At 33.2% G+C, this 17,430-nt stretch overlaps 2 protein-coding genes across 2 annotated transcripts; both read right to left on the bottom strand.

Annotated features, from left to right (window-relative positions):
* Positions 1–6,477: 6,477 nt before the first annotated feature.
* On the bottom strand, positions 6,478–8,520 carry LOC108862008 (multiple organellar RNA editing factor 8, chloroplastic/mitochondrial). The gene is made up of 4 exons (XM_018636012.2): positions 8,080–8,520; positions 7,819–7,916; positions 7,660–7,725; positions 6,478–7,326 (listed from the first exon to the last, which is right to left on the bottom strand). Exons 1-4 carry the CDS (start codon positions 8,475–8,477, stop codon positions 6,707–6,709), a joined length of 1,182 nt encoding a protein of 393 aa, XP_018491514.2. The 5' UTR covers positions 8,478–8,520; the 3' UTR covers positions 6,478–6,706.
* Positions 8,521–12,281: 3,761 nt separating this feature from the next.
* Positions 12,282–14,674, bottom strand: LOC108835883 (protein DJ-1 homolog A). The gene is made up of 8 exons (XM_018609106.2): positions 14,518–14,674; positions 14,228–14,428; positions 13,850–13,999; positions 13,577–13,762; positions 13,328–13,408; positions 12,960–13,160; positions 12,744–12,884; positions 12,282–12,662 (listed from the first exon to the last, which is right to left on the bottom strand). The coding sequence occupies exons 1-8, from the start codon at positions 14,536–14,538 to the stop codon at positions 12,465–12,467; spliced, it is 1,179 nt and encodes a 392-aa protein (XP_018464608.1). The 5' UTR covers positions 14,539–14,674; the 3' UTR covers positions 12,282–12,464.
* Positions 14,675–17,430: the final 2,756 nt, after the last annotated feature.

Genomic DNA, 17,430 nt, shown 5'->3' with positions numbered 1-17,430 from the left:
AAAATTTATACACAAATATACAAATAATCATAAAATCATATAAGTAAAAACCTCATTTAATAAATATTATATTAAAAATATACTATATGTCTATGTTAATATCATTTAAATTTAATTATACATCATATATATAGATAGATAAGATTGATGTTTTGATATATTTATCCTAAAATGATTGCGAACAAACAAGAGTGGTTGTTTAATTTATATGCACACGCCAATTTATTATATAATAGCAAATGATTTCTTAGTTATTTAATATATAATTATTATTTCATAATATGCATAAAAACATAAAATAATAACAAATATAAAATATTTATTCTGCACATGATGCAGATTTTAATGTATCTCTTTAATAATTTTAAATCTTAAATATTTTTAAATCTCAGACAAAAATAAAAGAACAAAATGAGAATAAACTCCAAAATCAATATTTATATCGAAGAATAACCAAAATAAAAAAGCGCATAAAAAGAGAAAATTTTGAAGATATGATTGACACATGAAAGTAAACTTCTTATAAATATAATTAACTTTAAAATTGCTAAATTATGATATAAAACCGAGCAGGTATAGTTTCATTGTCATGTTAGATTTTTATGCGATAAGTGATTTTTTGACTTAAAATATTTTTAAAAATGAGATCAGCTCATCAGTAAATAAAATTATGTAGTTCAGAACAAAAATTTTAAGCAAATTGTGTAAGAGCCAAAAATATTAATCCGATCAAAAATATAAATTTTATTTTTTATATAATATTTCTTAAATAAATTTTATATAGATTTACCATGCACAAAGAGCATATCTTATCATGGTGTTAAAGTATCATTTGAAGTTGGCGGGTACAAGCTTACTATAATTTTTTGGCTATATAAATTTTATCAAAGATGTTAGTAACATAATAAGATATAATAGTTTAAGAATTTTATCATATAATTTCAAGTAATTTTAAATACATTATTTTATCTAGATTTATAGTTACGTAATAATGTATTGTTCGATGTAACTGATAATTATTATTTTTTATATAAATGATAGGCGAATCTATATTTTAAATGTATCATTATCCTATACTAAATAACTGGGAAAGAACAAGTTGATTCAATAAACGAATAAGTACCTAGAAGAAAAAACATATGGTGTTGGCTGGGTCAAGTATCAATTCAAGGTTTCGTGCATCTCCGGTTTCTTTTTAAAGGGTTGACTCACCCATAATATCATGGAACTATATGAAAAAGGCTCTTTGTTTGTTGATGCTCCACTTTCTCCACCTTTTTGTTTTAAAGAATCTCAATAGTTTATAACTAAAGCAGATTTTATTCGGAAAATCGGGACTTGATCACATACACACAAGGATTCAATGTAACGCTCGATCTTCGTATTAGTCTATACGCTTCGAAGTTCGAACACCTTTGCCTATGAATGAATTTTCATTTTTTATGCTCTTTGTTTTTGTTTTATCATGTCTTATATATATTCTTTTTTTTAACAAGTCTTATATATTCTATTAACTCTTATTTTTTTTTTTAAACTAAAAAAGGATTAAATCCGGGTCACTATTGGAACCAGATCTAACCCCCGGGGAGTCGCAAGCCTGCGGATGGACTCTTTCTCCTGGGCATTCAAATGGGTCCTAAAGCATAGACCCATATCCGCGTTAGGTGAACAGAACAATGTGACTTAGTTTCGCATAGCAGGAAGATCAAACCTGAAATATGTTGGCGTCCTAGACCCGTCCACTGCCATTTGACCACAGGGCCCGTTCTATTAACTCTTATTTGCTTCACATAAAACTAGAAAAGGATACAGAGAGATCCTCGTGTTTTGTTCTAACGTCCACTACTTCTTTGAGTTATTTCCTACATATTGCGACTTTTTTTTTTTGACAAAGATTTTACATATTGCAACTTGTTCAGATAATCCTTTTATCCCTAGCTTGAATTATATTTTGAATTATGAGAACAAGGTACGTAATAGACTAATTAATAAATGATAGTAAAAGACAATTTAGTGAACAAAAAAAAAGTAGAAGACAATTTAAGTTTCAGCGGAGATATATAATTCATATCTTACAAGTTCTATAATAATTGGTGGGACTCCATATTCCATAATGCTTCTTGAATCCCAACCAGCTGACTACAACTACAACTTTTGCACAACTATATATGGAGTAAGAATATATTTAGGTTAAAAAAGAATGACAACAAAACCTTATTACTGCACACAATTTTATAGTAACATTCTAAATTTGAATCTAATATAGTTATCAAGTCGTTGAATAGGTTAACTTTGGTTAACGGAACATCAAAGAAGTTGACGCTGCGTATATATCATCAGTCATCACCTTGTACTGTTTTATTAGTTGGAGGAAATAGTTAGACGGCGTTCTTTATAAAAATAAAATAAAAGTTATATACAGCATTATTTGTAGACTTTTAAACAGTTGCGTCTATATATAACTAATTCAAACACACCTACTTGAATGGAATAATATTCTGAAAGTGACATATTAGCATTATAAAAATGGTCGGTCGATTAATAAACCTAATACGAACACATATAAATAATTTTTCAAACAAAACAAATAGCAATGCTATATCTCAACATTAGTTAGGTTATTTTTTAGAGAATGAGGAGAATATATGTCGTCACCCCCACGGTTGCATATTAATTAACTAAAATCAAAGAAGCTTTCCACTTGGAAATTTGGAATTACAGTCAGAAATCGCAACATAGCAAAAGTATAATGATTTGACAAAAAAAAGGAGTAGAATGATAAATGATTATATCAAATGTTGATTCTGGGTGTTTATGTGAAATATAACTATCAAGCACAATAACGTCATAGTTACAAAATAAAATGATGCTTAATAGCGTACAACAAGGCAAGTAGCATGAAGGGATCCATTTTTCTTCGCAAGAATACAACAAGGCAAGTAGCATGAAGGGATCCATTTTTCTTCGCAAGAATAACAATTTCTCTTTTTTTTTTTGTTATTGTTGATAACATTTTATTTTGAAATGCTTCACTATTAAACTAATAGACACTTGGTGTATCTTTTATTTGTAATTTTACATTTACATTAATATTCTGTGTGCTCTGAGACTTTAGATCATTGGATGTTTGACAATATAGGTCTAAGATAGAATAATTCTTATTTAATATAGAATCTCAATAAATAAGTGTATATAAAATAAATTTAGCTGTTTAATCAAGTATCAAACCATCTATATTCAAATGAATCACAGATACAGCAGTCAACATGATGTCTATCCTACCATTCATATGTGTAAATATAGATTAAAATCTTCAGCAAAGTTATTATTACTGTTTTTTTGAATATCATGATTTTAGTTTGAGTCAAGAGTCTAAATTATTGATAATTCAAAAATGTCATGATCATATATTAAATTTAACTTATTTAATTTTAAATTTGATTTAAATATGTAGCTGATCACAATTTTGACTTACACCCTTTATACTTTTTTTTTGAAATAAGGGCAATAAATATTATATTAAAAATATATTATATATCTATGTTAATATCATTTAAATTTAATTATACATCATATATATAGATAGATAAGATTGATGTTTTGATATATTTATCCTAAAATGATTACGAAAAACTCATCTTTTATACTTTACGAACTCGAAACTTAAATAAAAAAATTATATATTTAAGAAATTGAGTCACAAAAGTTACTTTTACTTTTCATTTGCAAAATCCACTATACTTGATTTTTAACTTGCATAAACCAATAAGCTTAAGTTCAGTTTTCCTATCTCCTTCTTCTCACGTGCAAAATATATTTTAAATTTTGTACTTACAAAAGTTCAACAAATTGAGTTTTGTTATTTTCTATCTTCTTTTTATTTATTTGCATTAGTTTTATACATTGTTTTAAAATAACAGAACCTTTTATTTTTTATTTATATTTAAATAGGTTGATTGATTATTTGTTTTAGATAAATTTCACTATTTATATGTTTCTTTATTAAATTCTTTTATTATAAACCATACTAAAATTTATACATCAAAAAATTACCAGTCATAAATTTAATAAAATAATAATTTTTATTTTTATTGCAAACTTACCACGAAATTTAAAACTTTTACCATATAACTTTTAATACAAACTACATTGAATTACAAATTATAATTCTTTATGTTCTATTCTTTTGATGTTCATGATTAATGTACAGTTACACATACCAAAAAGATACAATTCTTGATAAAATTATATTTTGGTAATATAAAATATAAATTAACATTAACTCAACCAGTAAAATATAATACAATGTAATGTAACTGTAAAAAAATAAACATAATACTCATCTGTTTTACTGATATCATTATAAAATAAATTTTTTGTTATAAAATAAATATCGTTTTGCGATTTCAATACAATATTTTCTATCAGTTTATCTTTTTGCCTCTATTTGTATTAAAATAAACAATAAATGTATGCAATTCTAATGATTAAATAAGTATAAATTTGAACATTTAACTAGTTTTTTAATTTATGTTAAATTTCTAAAACGATAACTAATTCGTAATCTGAAAGAATATCAATTTTTTATCTACAACAATAATGTATTAACTATGCTTTGGTCGAGTGGTATATGGTGTTCCGTAATGACATTAAGGATCACGGTTTTAATTCATTGTCCTCAAATTATCCTAGCATATAGTCATATAACAAAGATATTTATTTTTTTTTTTGCGAACAACCGTATCTGATAAATGTTAGTTGTCAAGTACCCAAAAACTAATCGGTCGGGGGTCTCGGTCGACAAAAAAACAATACATTATTGTCTGTTTTACAACAACTTTTTTTTCTTAAACATGATATCAACGAAAATTAAAGAATATCATATATGTAACAATTCCACAACAAAACGATTTTTAAAAGATCAAACGATGAAAACAATATTATAAAAAAATAAGCTAAGTAACATATGTCGTGAAAATAACACAAAGACAACTCATCAAGGGGGAAGAAAAGACAGAGAGAAAGACAAACGGTGACGCTGGACTGGCACGTAGGACATGACATTGCTACTTAATAATGATGATGTGGCGACAGATGCCAAATGGCTCCACTATAAATTAACACTTCACCTACTTTACTCTTTGATTATCAAAGAAAATCACGATTTTACCCTTGACTGCCATTGTCGGATGTTATCGACCATAGTACCATTTGGATCAGTTCTATAAAAATCCATTTGTCATCATGTTTCATTTATTCTGAAAACATAAAATTTTGATTACATTTTACTTATTTCGGTGTCTGAATAAAATATTAAACACCTTTTCTTCCGTCCATTCGCTATCAGAAAATTATTTTGTTTTGTTCGATATTATTCGTCACGATCTGAGGGTCTCTATTCATTTACTACTCATATTTTTCAAAGTTGTTTTTTTTTTGATAATCGTATTTTTCAAAGTTGTTGTGTTTATCTTCTTCCAATACTACCTCAAATTTATTAATGCCGTTCTAGAGACCACGTTATAAACATTGATTATAGTTCAAGAAAGAAATATCTGCATCTCTAATAAAAAATAACATTAAGTTTATCTTGATAAAGAGCTTTTGTTTCATGTTTTTGTGATTCATTTGATCGTCAGTGTTTTTTTCTTACTGAAATTTGGTGATAAATGGTTTGTTTGAACATAAATTATTTCGCTTACAAGAAAATTAAAAAAAAGTGAGACTTTGAGAAGGGACATAATGTCCTTTCACTTTCTCACTTCTTTTGACATGTATTTACTTATCAAAGTGAAAAAAAAAACTCAAAAAGACAGAAGGGCTCGTGATCCAATAATACAAAACAAGTACACTTTCACCTGTTTGTAAATAAATATATACTGCAAGGCAGATAAAATGAACCTTACGTCCAAGAGATGCAATTATACGTTAGCAGAGATGTATTTACACACAAAAATGTAAATAATGAAAAAAACAATAATAAGATGGGAAGCGAGCAGTTTACAATGTTACGTGGACTTTTCAATAAGGATTTTTGGGCTGACATGTACAGATTTGGGCCGAACACACTCTGTTCTCGTTCAGATTCAGTCGTTGGATATCTAGTTATCATACCGTTTTGGACACAACCCTCTATGCAACTCGTGAAGTTTAAGATTAGCAGAAGATCCATTTTGAAGAGCTAACATGTTGGCTGAGATGCAGAGAGATTAATTATGGAAGAGGCAATGTGACAGGCTAACGTACCCAAACAACGAAGGAGCATTTAATCACCTGAAACTGCATAAAACGATCGAGCATCCATCGACTTGCAGTTATTTCCCCCGAACGCAGGTAAAAACACTGTCTGCAAAGGTTTCTAATGTAATTTTTAGCATCCACAATTACTTAAAATACAAAGACACAACGCATATACTACATTCCTGCTTGTATATAGAAGCAAAATCAGACGCTGAATGCTATATGAAATCACTTGAGAACTCTTAAGAGGATTAGGATATAAACTAAAAAAAAACAAACTCAATTTAACCGTGCCACAGTTACTCTGAGAGGTTATTCTCTTGACACAATACCAGACTGATAAAACACTGAAGACAAAAGGAGTTTCAAAGTCTAGCTATTGCACTCTCACTCACTTCCTCAGATTATCTATACATAGTCCAGAAATGCATGATTATAAGAAAACCCACGACTGCTTCAACTACTCTTAACCCTGGTACGGGTTCCCGCTGCCATCCCGGTTAGGTGGATAGTTGTTCTGGTACTGTGGCTGCTGCATTCCTCCATTCTGCTGCTGGTAGTTGTTGTTGTTACCTGACCATCCTGCATTTGGTGGACCTCCTCCCATGTTGTTCTGCGGTGGTGCTCCTCCGTAGTTCGGTGGTGGCGCTCCCCCATAGTTCGGTGGAGGTGCTCCTCCCATGTTGTTTTGTGGTGGCGCTCCTCCGTAGTTTGGTGGTGGTGGCCCTCCATAGTTCGGTGGTGGTGCTCCTCCATAGTTTGCTGGAGGTCTCTGTCCTCCCATGTTGTTCTGTGGTGGTGGTGGTCCTCCATAGTTTGGTGGAGGCCTCTGCCCTCCCATGTTGTTCTGTGGTGGTGGTCCGCCATAATTCTGGCCAGGGGGAGGAGGGCCTCCCATGGGAGGACGGTGGGGAGGAGGGCCTCCTGCCATGTTCTCTCTTCTCCTCTCAAAGTTTCTGCTCCTATCAAAGTTTTTCGGACGGTCGTTGCGCCTGTTTCTCTCATTGGCTCTAGCGTTGTTCCTTATCCATTCCTCGTGGTACTTAGGATCATAAGGAACCGCCTTCCCATCAATGAAAGGTTCTCCTGAAAGCCCATATGAAAAGAACCCATCAAGTTAAGATCACCACAAAGACGTATATTCTCAACAAAGCAACATCAAAAGCAAACTGTCTAAAAAAAATGATATCAATAAACCAAGTCTAAGATATGCAGCCAAACTTATCTCAAGGAGTTGAATAGAAGTCGACCAATGTGTCTATCTGATACAAAGATATGGAGCAAGAAACGAAGACTAACAACAGATACAGAGAGAACACATCCAATGATACAAAATAAGCGTTACCCTTATCAATAGTTCAGAACAAGCAAGTATAAATGGAATATCTTAGTTCTTCGTAAGTCACAACAAGCCTTTACCTCCGTAGTCTTTGTTCCTCACATCAAGGTAAGAGTCAGGAAGAACCCAGCGCACCTTTGGCAACTCTGTACCAGCGTTACAGAAATAAATTAGACGACTTTAAACACAGGAACGTGGAAAAAAAAGGAATAAAACCACAAAAAGGCAAATAATAATACCTTTAAGCTTGTGAGAAAGATCTTCAGACACAAGAGCCCCAAAGGCAAAGTAGCACCGAGTTGAAACAGAGTAGATCTTCATCCTCGCTTCTTCTTCACTACAAGATCCAAAACAAGACGTATCATATAAACCATTTCGAAATGATTCCAACTAACCTAAACACATCTTGTACTATATAGACTCATCCTAGTATATATAAACCTTAAACCCTAAACTTCCTGTAAGAACCAAAAAGGGTAATAAAGAGACAAACTTTCTACCTGCCAACGATCTGAGCTAGGGTTTTGATGTAGCTGTCGATGATCTCGTCTCTAGTAGGATCTCCCTCAGGCGGATCCACAACCACGAGCCAGTGCTCGAAATCGCAACCATCGAGCAGGATCGTCTCCTTTGGTGGCCTGTTGGACCAGTTGGGACTCGGATCGTTCAGAGAAGACGACGTGGCCTGCGACGAAAGACCTTTGACGGAGACGAATCCGCCGCGGAAAGCGGAGGACAAGGCGGCGACGAGGGGACGGGATCTGCTGAGCAGAGACGACGCCGCCGGGGCTTTGGCGAGGGGAGCGGATGATGAGGAGGCGAAGGATCGGGTGAAGAGAGAGGAGAGGGATTTCGCCGGGCGGCAGAGGATGGAGCGAGAGATGGAATGCGTCGCCATTGGAGGATACCAAAACCCTAGGAAATGTGACAGATGAAGACGAGGGTTTTGCGAAGGTTTAATAGTGGATATACTGATGCGAGGGTGTTTTCGGTATTTCAGAGTCGAGCAAAATATCAACGAGATGTTCGTTCGGTCATATCACATCCCCTTGATTTTAGCAGATGTAACAAAGAGGGCCCATATCTTTACAGAATATCCACTACTGATATTACTAGTTAGTTTGCTAATTTATTTGGTTAGTGTTATTTTTTTTATAAATTTATGGTTGTTGCAGTATGATTGGTTTCAAATTCACAGAGAAAATCAGTCCGTGACAGTTATTAGTAGTATAATGAATTTTTACACTAAATGTATATGCTTGCTAAAATATGCCACGAGAGGACAACCATCAGTCAAATGTTAATTCACCTCATATCTAAAACCTCTAGATCATCTATATACCAGTTCCATAATATAAAAAATAGCCATATTATCCATTAATTATGACCTGTGTAACCTGCTGAGAAATATATATTAAAATAAATATTAAAAAACAGTATGATAAATTGTGGCTATTATTGATACACATCTTTTTTCTTCTTCTTCCTCTTTTCACTAAATCTTTGTTTCTTCTTGGTACGTACAAACACACACCACTTTATTTCAAAGTAAGGAAGAAACAAAGATTCATGACTTATGAAATTGAATTTGGAGGAGAATATGGCACCGTATAGAATGAGGTGACATCATACTTTTTACTCTGTTTTTGTTTTTGCCTATACTCTGTTTCTGTTTTTATTTTTATATTGTGTTTATGTTTATGTTTTTATACTCTATTACAGTTACTGTTTCTGTTTTTATTCTGATTTTGTTTTTGTTTTAGTATTCCAATGGTGAAAAATAATGACGACGGACCGGTAGAAGAATCGTTGTGTCGGAAAAAAAGAAAGGAGACAAAGATGATCTTTGCATGGTGGTGAAGAATAACGATGGTGAACAAAGTGGAGGTGTATCAGCACGTTTGAAAAAAGAAGAATTGAAGAAGATGAACTCGTCGTCTATACTATATTCAATCAACGAAATAGTATACTATATATTCTTTAGTGTAGTTATTTATGCAAGGGTACCATACTATTCGTGACATATTTCTATACTATTTCATAAACATGTAATAATCTGGTTACTATGAATATTTCTCAGCATAGGGAAATTGTTTATATTTTGGATGTGGGTTGACATTTCCGGGTTAGGGTATAGTTTTATCATCTAAGTTGAGTTTCACTAACTCATCCTGGATTATTGAACGAGCCCGTACACTTTAAAAGTACTATACTATATGCACCATGTAGTATAGTATTATGAACCTGGTGAATGTCATTATTTGAAAACGGAGAAAACTGTTTATATCTTGGATTTGGGTTGATATTTCCAAGTTAGGGTTTAGTGTTATCATCTGGGTGAGGGTTTTACTAACTCACCCTCATTACTCTATTACTTGTATTAGTGATATGAACTCATCTATGTCGTAATGTCAGTCTATTCTATTCAATAATATAGTAGTACAACATCCATATAACCTTGCTACTAAAGTCCTCTGAATTATTGAATGAGAACTAAAGTTTAGTTTCCCGTACCTCTAAAGTAGTATACTATATCTACTATGTAGTATAGTATTATGAACCTGATGAATGTCATTATTTGAAAACGGAGAAAATTGTTTATATCTCGGATGTGGGTTGACATTTCCAGATTAGGGTTTAGTGTTATCATCTGGGGGGGTTTCACTAACTCACTCTTGTATACTATTTTGTTTATATGGACTAGAACACTCTGATTTGACTGTGTGAAGTATGAATAGTGTACAATAATATTGGCCACATTTCATTTTGTTAACATCATACGTATGTGCTTAATTTACCATATATCATTTTGCTATATCATCTCCAATAACACAAAGGGGTTTAAAAAAAAAAGAAAAAAATGGATTGACTTCATAAACCATCGTGTCACCTCTTTCTTCTTTTGATACTCGCAACTTGCACATGCAGAAAGTATAACCGGATAATATGAGACACAAATGATAGTTTTTTAATTATGTCAACATCAATGTCATGCACTTAATTTCCATTATGATTTTAATTATTAAGCAAATAAGCCTTTTAAGAATATGATTTGTTCCATATCTATACTATTATTTATGAAGTGATTTTGCTTATTTGTCGTATTCTCCATGATTTTAGGCAATTTTGCTTATTTGTCATGTTTTCTATAGTTTTAGGCTCATTTATCATATTTTATATAATTTTAGATAACATTGATTATATATTACGTTTTTCATAATTCAAGTCAATTTTGATTATTTATCATGTTCTTAATACTTTTGACTAATGAGTCATTAATTTAAATATGTACTATTATTTGAAACTTTATTAAATAAGTATTTTGAAAAGTAAATTTAATTATTTTTCCCATTTTCCATAATTTCTCATATTCTTCAAGATTTTAGGCTGAATCTTTAGTTTTAATAAATAATTTTAGTTAAACTGATTAAAATTTTGATATCTTTAATGAATAATTATATTATTCATTATTTACCTGATTACAAATTAATATTATAAAAATATTCCAGAAAAGAAATAGAAAACATGTTTGAAAAAGGAAAAGATAATTCCACATATTTATTTTGTGTTTATTTGCATCTTTTTTCTTATTTGTTAATTTTTTAATTAGTAGTATATATACACATATAATGATTAGATTTATTGTTATACTAATATATAAAAAATATTTTATAAAAGATAAGAGAAAATTATTTATAATTTCTTAAAAGTAATATACGTCATGGGATATTTCTTGAAAATTACAAAATTTATTAACAAGGTACATAAGCAATAGTTGATTAATATAAAATGTAAAGTTAGATTTGGTTTCACATTCTTGTGCTTTTGATTTATTTTGAGATTTTGTAGGTTTTGATAAAGCGAAAAAATTGGTTTAATTACATCACTTTATATTAATAATTCTATATTTGTTTATTTAATTAGATAACTGTTTATAAATTAATATAACAAAAACTGATTAAAGATAACAACATATTTTAAAATAAAAATATTGATGTTGTTAACCAAAATAATATTTTAAATCAATAAAAGTTAAAAAAAATCAAGAAAATAAAAGATTCATAAAATAGTACTCTCTCCGTTTCTAAAAGATTTATATTTTAGAGTTTTCACACTTATTAAGAAAACACGTAAAATTTTACCAATAATTCATTGTTTTCTGTGTTTAGCATTATAATGATTTTTAAACAATCAAAATTCAGTAAACACGATTAATGTTTTGAATTTTGCAATTTATTATTATTACATATATTAAAAATGTAAAATATGAATCTTTTAAAAACAATTTTTTTTTCTAAAACACATATTTTTTGGAAACGGATGGAATATAATTTTGTAATAGTACATTTCTTAATAAATATCTATAAATGAATTATGCCCGCAAGTGCGGGCTAAACACCTAGTGTTTATAAACTATGATCTGGTGATTTTCGGAGAATTATTTTGTTCAAATGATTAATGTTCATGTTTAATGTATTTTCACTGGAATTTAACTTAATAATTCGTTTTTTCGTCTATGAATTTATTAAAGCGTTTGAAACCGATCATTACAAACCAAAGCCTACAAGGATCACCATTCTTTCGGAGAAAAAACCCGGTGAGTTCACATATCTAACCACAATCCGTACTTTAGATTGAAGGTAATTTACGTCTTACAAAAGAGTTTGTTAACACTAGCAGAAGTTAATGATTCGACAAAAACTCAGTAGAATAACCTTTATTTATTCAATTATTAAAGACGTAAAATCCACACTCCATTCAGCCAAAAGCTCACATTACAAAGCCACTCATCATCAACAACAGAAAGATAAATAAAAAGGCCCTTTTATTAACGTCCCTTGCTCCCCTCCCCCCCCCCACACACACATTTTTCATACTTCAGAATTTACACAAGTGTTCCCTTGGCGAGCTGAAGCGCTTTCTCTCGCCCGTAAAACTTCTCAACGATAGCAAGTGCAAACTCCATAGCAGTCCCTGGAGCTCTGCTCGTTATCACATTCCCGTCCACAACAACTCTGTGCTCAACGTGGCTCTGGTCTGAAAGTTTGTCGCTCACCACTGGGTGGGTAGTTGCCTTCTTACCCTATACAAAAACATGTCTCAGTTTTAAGTAATATAACAACAAGAATGATATTAACGTTTTCACAATTCAACTACTGAATACCTTGAGTAAACCATGATGCTCAAAGACGTAAACAGGTGATGCGCAGATTCCTCCATATGGTTTGTTTGCTTCCGTTTGTTTCTTTAACATATTCACCAGTTTCTCGCAGCTTGCCAATCTTGGAGCACCTTTAAGACCTCCCTGAATGTGTTACATCAAAGTAGTTAGATTTTTATTTTTTTTACAATGAAAATCTTTGAAAGTAAGCACACTTACTGGCAACACAATCAGATCGAACGACTTCTCTGCAACCTCATCAAGAAGCACATCTGCAACTAGCTTACATTTGCGAGATCCTACCACTTCTAAACTGTTACCAACTGCAGCTATCACGACATTTGCTTTTACCCTCCTCAGGATATCTACAAGTGCAATAGCTTCGATCTCCTCAGAGTCCTCTGCAATGGGGACAAGAATCTGAAACAGGAAACCATTATCTTTCTGACTTTTGTAAACGACTATTGATAAAGAAAGACAAAAGCTTTACAACACAGCATGTTCCTAGGAATCTATTTGACCACAAAACAGAGACTGTCTTGGAATATGTTACATGACCAAGTAGAGAGGCCTATGAACATATCTACCTGTGGAGTATCTTCGAACGACCAGTTGGTTTGGTTAAGCTCGGTAAAGGTAAACTCCTCACCAGGATTAGGACGAACCAGCTGATATCAAGTAACAGAACAAGTAAGTCCAAGAGGAGACAACAAAGCAAAGTTTGAACACCATAGCTTAATTACTACTATATATATTGCTTCTAATGGAAACTAATCATTTAAGATCTGTGTCCGTGTCCAGATTCATGAAATAAAAGTTGAGAGAAAAAAGCATACCAAGATATTAGAGACTTCATCAGCTTTGTCTTTCCCAAACAACTGCTCAATAAGAGTGATGGAGAATTCAATGGTGGTTCCTGGTCCTCGACTTGTCACAATCCTTCCATCTATCTCCACTCTTGACTCACTAGCAGTTGCACAAGTAGCCGCAAGTTTCTCCATGAAAACAGGGTAACCCGTTGCCTGCAAAGTGACCCCAGGTTAATCCACAACAAGAACTGAAAACAATAAGTAACCGTTGTTTGGTGTTTGATCGCTTATGACTCTTACTGTTTTGCCCTCTAGAAGACCCCAAGTACCAAGAGCCAAAGCAGGAGCACAACAGATAGCTGCGTTGAGTCTTCCATCTGTGTCTTGTTTCTTCACCATGTTCTCTAATGGTTTGCAGTTCTTAAGAGTCTCGCCACCGGGAAGCCCTCCCTTTTTATCAATCATATAATCAAATACTAATATCAGCAAAACAACTCTGAAATATTTTTTAAAAAAACATTAAAGCAATTATTCTATGAACTAGTTTTTTTTTTTGGTGAAATTCTATGAACTAGTTTTATTCATGCATAAAAGAAATTAAAGCTTTGTACAACCAAAGTTATTTCCAGGGAGTATTGAATATCGCTAGTGGTAATTTGATTATAGAAACAAACTTACGGGGAGAACAATAAGGTCGAAAATAGAGTCGGTGATATCGGAGAGGAGAGTATCAGCGACCATCTTGATGCCATGACAAGCATCGACGCCAACTTTATCCTCGACAGACGCCACCGTCACATCAGCACCACCTCTCCGCAAGACGGTGATCATCGCCACCGCTTCTAGAGGCTCAGTACCGTGAGCAATAGGGATCATAACCTATTAGACAGCCTCTGATCATCAGATAAACTCCAAAATAATAATAAAAAATATCCGTTACGTCGAGGAGGGAACGAACGATGACGTACCGTTTTAGTAGATGAAGCCATAGTTTCTAAGATTCGAGCGAGAGAGAGAACTGTAGAGTCACGAAGATTGTATATTGAATAATGGAGTTGGAGTTTAGTGAAGAGGAAAGGAGTGTCACTTGTGGGGTTAAAATAGTGCGCTGCGACTAGTGACGACGCCACTTGCGACTTTACTTTCTATCATTTTGATCAAAAGATAGACGTACAAGTATGACGTGTGCAATGACGTAAGCACTGGGGAAAAACAGTTCGTGAAGACATGGCGCGTCTTGATTGGTAGTACGTGGCGATGGCTTTACTTTGAGTTTTACACGTCATCGTATTGGATAAAGCCTAATGGTCCCACTTTGCTTTCGAGTAAACTAAGACGGCGTGTGGTTGGCGGAAAAAAAAGGGCATTAGGACAACGAGATCACGTCCCGGTTCTTGATATAGTTCATGCACGTGTTGTTGTTGACACTTGTAGCAGAGTAAACCAGATGAATGTATGCATGAACCGGGATATTATTTTCTAAAATAGTGTTCAAAATGATTTGTGGTTGTGTTAGCGGGTCAACAAACTACCAACTCCCACTCTCTAAATAGCTTTCCAAACATTATTCGTTAATCAAAATGGATTATGACCACATGAAAATTATTGATCGGGCTAAAGATAGCGTTGTGCATGATTTTGTATGCACGAAGATATCATTATTTGGGGTTGGAGTGAATCTATTAACTCAAAGAAGAATCCAGGATCTTGCGGTCTTGCCTCGAAGCCTGTAGAATTGTCTTCCTTTCCCAGACCAGTTATGTATGGTTTGATCAGGATTTGAAACCCAAAAATCATAGTATTCATTTTATTTGAATATTTTCATGAGATATATATCTCAACTGGCATTTGGATGTTTAGTATATATCTTGAATTAATGGCCTACGAAGGTCTTTTGAATTAGTATTATTAGATGACAAAAGTATTCTGGATATAGATGATGATCTTAGTATTATGTCGTCTGATCATCCAGGACAAGTGTCATGGTAACCAATTGGATCACACAATAAAAGACAAAAAATATCATTCCACGTAATATCAATGCTAATAAACCAGATTAATTAAAAGTTCCACTCCACTTATTACTTTGATCATTGGAATGAATTTTCAGGAGGGGAAACAGCTATCTTTAACGACACATTGAAGCTCTAATAAATACTCAACAACATTAAGCTGTCTTATAAGAATAAAAGCTAAAGAGTTCTGTTTCTTTTTTTTTTTTTTGAGAAAAAAGAGTTCTGTTTCTTATTTTCTCAAATCCTCTGCTAATGTTATTAACTAATTTCTTTCAACATAAAATAAATTTTGTTTACAAAAAGAGAAGGAAGAAAAAGGTGAGACATTGAGAAGGGAAATTATCGTCTTTCGCTTTCTCACTTCTTTTGCCATGTATCACATTGAAATAAGAAAACTGAAAAACATAAAGCTCCAATAATACAAAACAAGTACAATTCACTTGTTTGTAGGCAGATAAAATGCAACTTATACCCAAGAGATGATGCAACTCATTTTTACGTATAACAGAGATGTAGGTTCTTATCTCTATTTTCTTTTAATCAGAATAAGAGCGCCACAAAATAAGCAAGACAAGACACAACGATCAGGTATCAAATATATACTACATTCTTGCTTTTATCTATAAGAAGAATCAGACGCGGAAATGCAATAAGATGTACTACATTCCTGCTCTCCACCCAAAACCAGACAAAACACTGAAGACAAAAAGGCGTTTAAGTCTTGCTACTGTACTCTCAATCACTTCATCAGATTATGTATACATGTCCAGAATGCATGATTAAAAGAAAACCTACGAATGGTTCCAACTACTTTAACCTTGGAATGGGTTCCCGCTGCCATCACGTTTAGGTGGATAGTTGTTCTGCTGCTGTGGCTGCTGCGTTCCACCACCCTGCTCCTGGTCGTTGTTGTTGTTTCCTGAACATCCTGCATTTGGTGGACCTTCTCCCCTGTTTTTCTGCGCTGGAGCTCCTGGTGCTTCTCCATAGTTTGGCTGAGGCCTTTGTTCTCCCGTGTTCGGTGGTGGTGGTCCCTCGTGCGAGTTTTGAAACTGCTTAAATGCTGCTAGCTCCTCATCTCCCAACAAATATCTCGCTAACGAATTCTCTTGCTCTTGATCATGTCCCGAAGTTTCCTGGTACGGGTTCCCGCTGCCATCCCGGTTAGGTGGATAGTTGTTCTGGTACTGTGGCTGCTGCATTCCACCACTCTGCTGCTGGTAGTTGTTGTTGTTACCTGACCATCTTGCATTTGGTGGACCTCCTCCCATGTTGTTCTGCGGTGGTGCTGCTCCTCCATAGCGGTGGTGGTGGACGGTCCTTGCGCATGTTTCTTTCATTTGCTCTAGCCTTGTTAGTAACCAGCGGCGGACCCAGCAAAAAAATATCTCTGGGGTTCAAAGGTGCTTTGGGAGAGATTCAAACTCTGGTTTGGGGGTTCAGAGATAGAGTTTCTTACCAACTGCGCTGAGATGTAACTGTGATATAGCTTACAAATAATAAGCTTTGTAGTTTTTGTGGTGTCAATTGAACCCACACCTCATCACGTGTGTCCGCCTCTGTTAGTAACATCTTTCTCATCAATGCAAGGTTTCCCTGAAAACCAATATTAAAACAAAAATATCAACTTAGGTCTCTGATTCGATAGCTTGAAAGATGTAAACTACTAAAAAAGTGATATCGCTAATCATAGACCAAGAATCAAAACACAGTGCAGAAATTCGAACTAGTCAACATGATCATCATTAACCCAAGTGGCCTAAGAGGGGGTGTTTAATTTTTTTTATTTTTTATTTTATTTTCTGTGTAATTAAAAAAAATTAAAAATAGAATCAATTGCCTGCTGTCACGTGTTAGTAGAACCCG

Source organism: Raphanus sativus, chromosome 5, assembly GCF_000801105.2.
Source record: "Raphanus sativus cultivar WK10039 chromosome 5, ASM80110v3, whole genome shotgun sequence".
Taxonomy (NCBI): domain Eukaryota; kingdom Viridiplantae; phylum Streptophyta; class Magnoliopsida; order Brassicales; family Brassicaceae; genus Raphanus; species Raphanus sativus.
Note: the sequence above shows the minus strand (reverse complement) of the source record. Positions and strands in the feature narration are given on the sequence as shown.

What these genes read in the sequence shown, in the direction of transcription:
- LOC108862008 (XM_018636012.2), bottom strand. Translation starts at nt 8,477, where the DNA reads ATGGCGACGCATTCCATCTCTCGCTCCATCCTCTGCCGCCCGGCGAAA. An exon ending in CTAGCTCAGATCGTTGGCAG is followed by an intron (nt 7,917 to 8,079) that starts GTAGAAAGTTTG and finishes TGGATCTTGTAG; the next exon opens with TGAAGAAGAAGCGAGGATGA. An exon ending in TCTTTCTCACAAGCTTAAAG is followed by an intron (nt 7,726 to 7,818) that starts GTATTATTATTT and finishes ACGCTGGTACAG; the next exon opens with AGTTGCCAAAGGTGCGCTGG.
- LOC108835883 (XM_018609106.2), bottom strand. Translation starts at nt 14,538, where the DNA reads ATGGCTTCATCTACTAAAACG. An exon ending in TGGCTTCATCTACTAAAACG is followed by an intron (nt 14,429 to 14,517) that starts GTACGTCATCGT and finishes GCTGTCTAATAG; the next exon opens with GTTATGATCCCTATTGCTCA. An exon ending in CGTTCGAAGATACTCCACAG is followed by an intron (nt 13,161 to 13,327) that starts GTAGATATGTTC and finishes TTCCTGTTTCAG; the next exon opens with ATTCTTGTCCCCATTGCAGA.